Raw genomic sequence first — 9469 nt, 5'->3', positions numbered from 1 at the left:
TAACAAATCCAAATGCCAGAACTGGTTCAAGTTGAAGATACGAGCCTCTCAAATGTGAGCAGGACTGCAAACAACTTGCACGGTGTTTTGACATTAGAGGATAGCAATGTCACGAGTCAAGCAAAACGAACCAAATGCATGAATGAAGTAACTATCGTTCAACTACAACAAAACGAAACAGGACAAGAGGGATGTTGTGAGGGAGGAAACAGAAAGGAAAACGTAGTGGGGAGGAAAGAGGAACATATGTAACTCAGAGAGATCGAGAATCATAAAATAAGTGGAAAGAAGGAGGAAATAAATGAAACGGATTCCACGAAAGGCCCCAGAGAATGAGTGAAGGAGAGGTCACTCTACTTCATTCTTCTTTGGCACGCCCCGTCCTGCAGGCCCAGCCCCTCAAGCTGCCCATCTCTCCCCCCTTTCAAACCGTACACTGTATCTCCTCCTCCTTTCACCATCTCCCTTCACACTCCCGGTCAATCTTCCCACTCTTTTCCTTTCCGTTCCTCTTTCCCCCTTTGTTTTAACGCGTTCAGCCCCACACGGTCATTTGTTGCTCGAGGTTCGTGATATTGACCTGTACATGTATATACCTCACATCCCCGCGATTTCTTCTCCCTCCTGTCCCGCATCGTCCGGTTCTCACAATCCACCCTGTTGTCCCTCTTTCTCCAACGCCAGCTCCCCTGCAATGGAACCCGACGCACAGTTTATGCAAACAACAGACGGCGCATCGTTCGGTCAGTTTGCTGTTCTTTCTTGATCTGCACGGTGAATGATTGCTTCGATCTGTTTCGTTATTCTTTGCATTGTCGTGCGCCATCGGTCTTTTGTCTGTACAGTACTTCATTCGTCCTCAAACATTTCGGTCCTTTTTTTTTTGCTTCAATGCCAGCCGCCCAGATCGCTCATGCCGCCCATTCACCGACGTCACTTGTGCTGTCCAGTTACCCGTGCCATTCACCACCCATTCATACCACCCATTCACCGAGCTCATTATGCCCATTTGCCTGGCATTGCTCGTGCTCCCAATCCACCCAGCGTCACCCATTCGCAGGGCGTCACTTGTGCCGCCCATTCGCCCGGTGTTGCTCGCGCCGTCCATTCGCCCGTCAGGCATCGTTCGCGCCGCCCATTCGCCTGGCGTCACACATTCGTCACACGTCGTGCCGCCCATTTGTCCTGCTATTGTTTGTGCCCCTATTCCCATGGCGTTGCTTGTGGCACCCATTGGCTTGCATCAGTTGTGCCGCCATTCACCTGGCTGTAGCTGGTGCCACCCATTCATCAGTTGTTGCTCATGCTTTCCCATTCACCAATGTCGCTCGTGCTGACCAGTCACTCATGCCGCCCATTCACCCGCTTTGCTCGTGCCACCCAGTCACTCATGCCATCTAGTCTCTCATCCTGTTCATTCATCCTGCTGGCGCTCGTGCCGCCCATTTGCCCATGTCGCTCGCCCATTCACTTGTGCCGCCCAGTCGCTAATGCCACCAATTCAATTGACTATCGCTCGTGCCGCACATTTGCCCAGGTCAATTGTGCCACCCATTCACCTGGCTGTTACTCGTGCAATCCATTCATCCGGCTATCACTTTTGCCACCCATTTGTCAGTCTGTCTCTTGTGCTGCCCGTTCACCCCACGCTGCCAAGTCGCTCGTGGCGCCCATTCACCCTGCTTCGCTCATGCCACACACTTGCCCAGCATCACTTGTGATGCCCATTTGCTCAGCTGTTGCTCATGCCACCCATTTGCCCAGCGTTGCTTGCACTGCCCGTGTCGGTTATTCTGCCCAGATGCTCGTGTCGCCCGGTCCCCCTGCCGTTGCGCATGCAGCCCATTGGCCCGGTTGTTGCTCATGCTTACTGTTTGCCAACATCTCCAGTGCTGCACGTTCGCCTGGCTGTCACTCAGGCCACCCATTTGCCAAGCTATCGCTCGCATCGCCCAGTTGCTCATGCCACCCAGTCATCTGGCTGTCACTCGTACCGCCCATTCACTCGTGCTGCTCATGCGGCCCATTCTCCCAGCATCGCTCGAGCCGCACATTCGCCGGGCGGCGCTCGTGCCGAACATTTGCCAAGCTGTCGCTTGTGCCACCCACTCACCAAGCTATCGCTCGTGCCGCGCATCCGCCCGGCCGTCGCCAGTGCCGCGCATCCGCCCGGCCGTCGCCAGTGCCGCGCATCCGCCCGGCCGTCGCCCGTGCCGCGCATCCGCCCGGCCGTCGCCCGTGCCACGCATCCGCCCGGCCGTCGCCCGTGCCGCGCATCCGCCTGGCCGTCGCCCGTGCCGCGCATCCGCCCGGCCGTCGCCCGTGCCGCGCATCCGCCCGCCCGTCGCCGGTGCCGCGCATCCGCCCGCCCGTCGCTGGTGCCGCGCATCCGCCCGCCCGTCGCTGGTGCCGCGCATCCGCCCGCCCGTCGCTGGTGCCGCGCATCCGCCCGCCCGTCGCTGGTGCCGCGCATCCGCCCGCCCGTCGCTGGTGCCGCGCATCCGCCCGGCCTTCGCTGGTGCCGCGCATCCGCCCGGCGGTCGCTGGTACCGCGCATCCGCCCGGCCGTCGCTGGTGCCGCGCATCCGCCCGGCCGTCGCTGGTGCCGCGCATCCGCCCGGCCGTCGCTGGTGCCGCGCATCCGCCCGGCCGTCGCTGGTGCCGCGCATCCGCCCGGCCGTCGCTGGTGCCGCGCATCCGCCCGGCCATCGCTGGTGCCGCGCATCCGGTGAGAGTATTTTGCCCAAAATTTTCCTGAATCTACATGAAAGGCACTGTGGGATCATTAAAGTCCATCAACTAATGCAAGCTGATGTGACGTGACATCCAGCCTAGCATCCATCAGAGAGATGCTCGGCAATGTGTCACGTCCATCAGATGCTTGTGATGCAACACTGGGAAGCACCAATCTGACAGTTTACAATTGGGTCAGAAACTGAAGCTGGACTAGACATCTCAGGAGCAAGTGTGCTACCTCTGCATGATCTTGTCGGACAAAATGTAGCACCGTATATGCTGATTTAATGTAATTTCACATCCTAGAAAGTGCATGATTTATGTATTTAAAATAATTTCTTCCATCTCTCCTCTTTTCAACAGCACTCCCTGCACCTTTGACTCCTCTCTCTTCCCCTCTCACTCCAACTGCAGAACCACAGGACCACAAACCTCCAAGCTCACCACGTAGGATTTATCTGTTTATTTCTCATAACTTTCACATCCTCCACCCCCACAAAACCAAAGCAACACATCAACTGGATAACTAATGACCAAATCTTTATGGACTAAAAATGACTACTTTTCAGGTTTAACATTGAATGTGTTGAGTCTCATATTGTATCTTGGCAGAAATGTACCCTTATCTCCCCTGCCCTCTTATCGATCACTGATGCCCCTATATCCCATGGCTCCACTGTGTCTTGTGAGAGCAGGCAACAGTTAACCCTATAACCTCGTCGACTGTTTGCAGAGTTTACAGCTGTAATTAACATTCCTCTTTCATGCTTACTCCCTTTTCCTATCCTTGCTCGTTCTCTCACCTCCCTTTACATCAAAGCATGCCTTAAACCCTGTTAAACTCATTCCTTGCTCCCTTGTGTAGTTGTACACACCTTTTCAACACAGCTTTTGATCTTCATTTTGTTGAACTTTCACCTGTTTGTAATGTGTCTGCATATAGTCAATTACCTTAACCCTCTCGATCCTTCTCTCTTCCAGTAAGGCTATGTTTGATTTGTGGTGATCGAGCGACTGGCTTGCACTATGGCATCGTTTCCTGCGAAGGATGCAAGGGATTTTTCAAACGTTCAATCTGCAACCGCAGAGTATACAGGTATGTATATCTCCTCTGTATATCTCTCATGCTTCTCCTCTTGGACACAATGGCACATTTATTCACCGATTCTTTCAAGCATCTTTCAGGATGTAGGCCGTTGGCATTGAGCTGCAGTCAATTGACTACTCACGTTACTTAAACATTATTTCATGACTTGTTATAACTTGATTGGTGCAAAGGTAGCACACTTCCTTTTGAGGTGTGTCGTCTGGGTTTGATTCTCGGCCTGAATATAGACTATCTGAAAAGTGCTTCAGTGGCAAGGTGCTTAATCACAAAGTGTGTCATCCTTCGGATGAATGTTTTGCTGGGTGTCCCATTTGCGAGCATTAATTCCTAGGCATAAAATATCCCACGGTGGCTTTCATGAAGAAGAGGCGAGTTGTTGCCGGGGCCCAAAACATATTACAAATTCACAACACCTTTAGTGGAATGATGGGCTGGCAGGATGGCCTGGAGGTATGCACACTTGTCTCTGAGCTGAGCCTGGGTTTGAATGTTGGCCCAGCTTAAGCTGTCATCCTGGTGTCTCGAGCGCAGGACGTGGCATCAATATACGTGCCGTCCATTGGATGGAAGTTAAACTAGGAATCCCGTCTGCCAGCATTATTGGTGGATGTTTAAGATCTCCTGGTGTCGTTCATGACGAGTAGGCGAACTATCGCTGGCACCCTGAACAAATTGCAAATTAATGCTCCAGCCGACGGGGGGGGGGGGGGGGGCACCGCATCAGCGCACTGCCATGCTCTCAGCATTGATACAATCAGCAGCCACAAGCTGCATACAAAATGAATGAAGTGGAATGGTAGGCCTGGAATTCCAGTCAAATGGTCAGTTAAATGCCAGCCATTGCTTCAAGGACAGGCCAAAACCTCCTGTGGCCAACCTCACGCTGTGGGAATAATTGGGGGTTATACTGGGTGGTGGTGGATTGGATGATCCTGCTCTTCAGTTATTTTTTTACCCGAAGATCATATTTTGGGTGATTAGACCTTTAGTTTTACAGCACCGTCTGATCATTAATGATAATTATCCCCAAGCTTTTTGAAAAAAAATTGGGGAATATTGTAATGGGCTCCATCTGTCGATCTATCTGTCACAGTTTCTACTCCGAAATGGTTGGGCAGAAATTCACCAAACTTAGTCGTTACGGTCACCCCATGGGATGAAGGTGCAAAAGCAGTGTCATTTTTGGCCCTGCCCTTTGGGGGTGGGGTCAAAAGGTCAAATGCCAACAAATGCAATTACGGGCACATTTTAAAATGAAACTATGGAGATGCAATCAACATGAGGGGGCGTATGAAATATGTCACGATTCTTTTTATTTGACCCCTAGTTCATGCCTCAGGAGGTGGAAACTTAGGTGATGGGGTCAAAATGGGGAAAATCTTTTTAACTCAAAATTTGATATTGGGTCATTCCTGGTAGAACTTTTTGTGAACTTTCAACTTCGCTTTAGGTGGGAAGCATGGGGATTTGCGATGTTCCACCGACTTCGCACGAGTTTGAATTTGAATGACATGAGTGGGTAAAAAAAAAACAATGAAAGAAAAAGGAGCATCACATCAAAGTTTTTAAACACTGCACAGCACGATGAACCCTATCTGGGCTGGGGTGGGGGAATGGCCCACCCTCGTCGATTTTCGCATTGACTTTCAAACTTCGCTGATCTGAAAATTTCCTTTCATGATTTTTTTCTCTGGAGTCTCGCACAAGTATTGATGCCAAATTTGTGAAAATCACAAGTACCGTTTAGGTAACAAGTAAAACAGTGACTTCAAACAAACTTCATTCATAACTATATCCATACAAACATACATTATATATACATATATACATATATACATATATATATATATATATATATATATATATATATATATATACATATATACATATATACATATATACATATATATATATATATATATATATATATATATATATATATATATATATGTATGTAGATATATCATATTGTTGTGGTTCGAGAAACCGCGTGCCTCTAAGGCAATGGCATCCATCATACAGTGGTCCCCCAGACAGTTATTTCATTAATATTGTTACGGTCTGTTGCGTCGGCCGCCAACCGACCGCTCTGAACGGAGCCGCAAGTCGAGTCGGCCCAACCGATCGCCCGGAATATAGATCGCCGCCCGGATAAGTCCGAGTCGACGGGTCCTTGTACAAAAACCAAAATACGCCAATGGGCAGACCACATGGGGTAGGGTCGATTGCCAATCTTCAATTTACCTAAATACCCACTTGATCCAACTACCGGGGTATTCCACCCTTGACGGAACTCGTATGGAAAAAGCCGCTTAAGCGAGCCTGTCCCGTGCACGATTCCGAGCGGCTTAATCGCCGAGAACCGTCGGTCCAAATGTCCCCCTTTTACGGCAAACCAACGGCTTTCTAACTTCCAATACACGAAATGCTCAGTCAATGAAAGAATCGACGCGACGAGCTGAAAACATTTGACAATTTGGGTATTTATTAATAATAATGGGGAACTAGGGAAGCACGTAAGAGCAGAACTATACCGACTATAAGAAATGCAATGCAAACATTTACAGCACACAAAGCACTTAACAATTTCCTACTTATTAGACGGGCCCATGGACACACGTTCGCACACACACACACACCCAAGAAATGGTGGCTGAGGCCTTTAATAACGGGCTCCAGCTCGGAGGACAGGTGAGCTGAAACCCAGAACCTATCTCGAACCTCTCCACCTCGTGTGGTCTTCAAGTTGTTCGGACTCGGGCTCCAGCGAGAGCAAGCTGGATCCAATCACCGTGAGCCGCGATCCTCCGAGCTCCAGCGAATCCTCCCGCACTTCTCAACACGTGCTGGTGAGACGAGGTGCCGATCCTTCCCGTCGATGCACCGCTTCCCCGAGGAACCACCTCCAAGATGAGGCCGATGAGTCGCATCAAGCCGGGAACCAAACGGAGAACAAAGAGCTCCACGAACCAAGAAGAAGAAGAACCACCACCAGCAGCTCGAGCCGAGCAACCGGCTCAACTCTCTTCCAAACAAAGCAGCTCTCCAAAAAGTCTCCATCCGAGCCAAGCCGAGGCGGAAGCTTCCTGAGCCACCAACCCACTCGAACCAAGCAGGACCCGAAGGCCTGCTGGAAAACCAAAGCAGGAAAGCCTTCACAACGCCTCCTTCCTAACCCAAGCCAAGCAGGACTCGACGGCCTGCTGAACAACCACTTCTTAACAAAGAAAGGATCTCCTCTTTATCCTTCTCCACCCCCTCCCCCGCGCCCGGCGTGACTCATGCCCTCGTGATCCATCCCCGCTCAACCACGGGTGGGAGGGAGTTGTTGACGTCATGACTCACGGGATGGCAGGGCTCTTCTTCCTCTTCGCAGAAGATGGGGAGGGACGTCTCCATTGTTCGTTCCCTAACTATTAAATCGATCCGCAGCGCATCTCATCGATTTCTGAATATTTAAACAATGGAAGGTGAGCTATCTGGGGAACAAGCACTTATCGACATAGCTGACTAAAGGAAGCTGTATGTTGTCTGCAATCGAATTCAAAATTGGTAACAATATACATGCAGTTAGACCTTTCCCTCATGTCTAATGGGTCAAACAGGATGAAGTGTGTGTGTGTGTGTGTGTGTGTGTGTGTGTGTGTGTGTGTGTGTGTGTGTGTGTGTGTGTGTGTGTGTGTGTGTGTGTGTGTGTGTGTGTGTGTGTGTGTGTGTGTGTGTGTCATAGTTAGGTCTGATTATATCTCTTCCTTCATTTCAACTCTTTTCCTCTTATTCCTGAAATAAATCCAAGCAGGCGCCGCACCCAGACGGCCGCCTGTGAAAACCACAGCAACATCCTCCACGATAAGAATGCGGCCTCACGGAGACCAAAAGAAGCATCAACCACTCGATGCAAAAACTCGCTGCTGCAAGATATGGTGTCGATGGTAATAGTAGAACCATGCATCAAATCCCAGCGCTGTGCAGGACGTGTGGCACCCTCTTTTCAACCCTAATTATATCCAATCCTTTCCTTCAATCCATGACACAGATTGGGGCCAGCACCGCTCTCAGGCAACCGCTTGTGAGGATCACCACTATGATAAATAACCACATGCACGATAGCAGACCCGCGCGCAGCCCCATGATAATTACCATTGCACTGTGCGGGGCACGCATAGCGCACCTCTTCATTCGAGTCTGCGCTCTGATTACAATGGCATCTTACCATCGCATTATACGGGACGTGCATGGCACACATCTTTGTTCGGGTCTGCGCGCTGGTTCACAATGGCGTCTTACTGTCGATCTTCGCTCGCCACCGTGGCCACCAATATCTCCCGCGGACAGCGGGGGTCTTCTCGCACCTCCGCCTCGATATAGCCGCCACCAAGTAGAGGCATGCTGTACGACCCGGATCGCTCAAGCCGTATGGCATACAGACAGGACAAGCGCATTGATCAGCGCCAACCGCAGCATGCCAGGGGTACCCGAGCGGGTAAGCGGGACCGGCGCGGCCTTCGGCGAGTCGCCAGAGCACGGCCCGGGACTTCGGTGCAAGGCGATTCATATCACATGGTTCGGAGCGAGACAATTCCACAGCTTGGCGATGCCTCGCCGGATGCACCAATGAGGCCGCTACCGGCCATGGCAACTCGGCCGTGCAGTGACCAGGGCCCAAGGGGAGTGCCCATTTCGGGTGACGACAAATCACCTCGGGACAGCACACCGCCCTGCACTGCAGGGCCTATAAAGGATGGATCGCGAAGCCGTCGTCGTCGTCCTCATCCTCTTTGTCTGGTCTTGGATCGATCTCTGCATGCACCGACCAATCCGCCCACTCGCTCTCGATCTCCACCTTTCTATCTCTGGAATCCCTTCAATCGCGTGCTGACTCTGCCTTCTCCACCCACTCGCTACTGGCCCCACTTCTCACCCTCCCTCACGCCTGATGGTCTCACCCATTCTCTGGATCGGCGCAGACACTTCGCCGGCACCGTAGCCAAGCGGGAAACGTCGTGCCAACTCTCAAGGAGGGATCGTTCAGCGGATATATTGTTGTGGAGCCGGGCGTCAGTGACGAGCACGACCGCTAGGTGGAGCAGTAATGGAGCGCCGGGTGTTAATAAATTGTTCAATCCTAGAAATGATGCTCCGAAACGTTTTATCGTGTGAAAACTGCATAGAAAAGTGGGGTCACACACGTTTTTATGATATATAGTTCAAAAGTTATAAATTTGTCACCGATATGGAATTAAATCCAAGATGGCCACCATAAAAACCCCATGGGACAATATTTCGAAATGGGAACATCTTAAATTTTGTTTCTGACACCTTTGTGCATTTAAAAAAATAGGTGGCATTAAATATTCCAGGGGTGCATGGGAAGGCCATCTGCCTACCAGACTAATTGCGGTGGACAAGTCACACTTGCGGAGTGGCAGAATCGTCCCCCTCTTCACTTGACACTGTGCTTCACCAGCGGGAACGGTCTTTCTTCACCAGCGGGAACGGTCTCTTGGCAGCTGGTTGTAGGAGCATTCTGGATGGTGGATGTAGTTGGTGCTGCATCTTTTGGCTTGAAAAATGCGTGGAGAGTGGGCTGGATGGCTTTCTTTTTCTTTGCTGCATAAAGTTCCT

The 9469-nt window shown here is 51.1% G+C and overlaps 1 protein-coding gene across 3 annotated transcripts in view; it reads left to right on the top strand.

Moving 5' to 3' along the window:
* Positions 1-417: 417 nt before the first annotated feature.
* Positions 418-9469, top strand: part of NR6A1 (nuclear receptor subfamily 6 group A member 1) — a 48209-nt gene continuing 39157 nt past the window's right edge. For 2 of the 3 annotated variants that reach the window (XM_085877892.1, XM_085877891.1), the window contains exons 1-3: positions 438-743; positions 3100-3183; positions 3718-3832. In XM_085877892.1, coding sequence (XP_085734018.1) covers positions 587-743; positions 3100-3183; positions 3718-3832 — 356 coding nt within the window. In that variant the 5' untranslated portion in view covers positions 438-586. Of the gene's footprint in view, positions 744-3099; positions 3184-3717; positions 3833-9469 lie in introns of all 3 variants that reach the window. The other variant, XM_085877893.1, reaches the window with a different exon arrangement.

This window comes from Eptatretus burgeri, chromosome 4 (assembly GCF_056783735.1).
Source record: "Eptatretus burgeri isolate ZD-2024b chromosome 4, Ebu_testis_v1, whole genome shotgun sequence".
In the NCBI taxonomy this organism is placed as follows: Eukaryota; Metazoa; Chordata; class Myxini; order Myxiniformes; family Myxinidae; genus Eptatretus; species Eptatretus burgeri.
The sequence above is the reverse complement of the archived record's forward strand: the minus strand, read 5'-3'. Positions and strand labels throughout refer to the sequence as shown.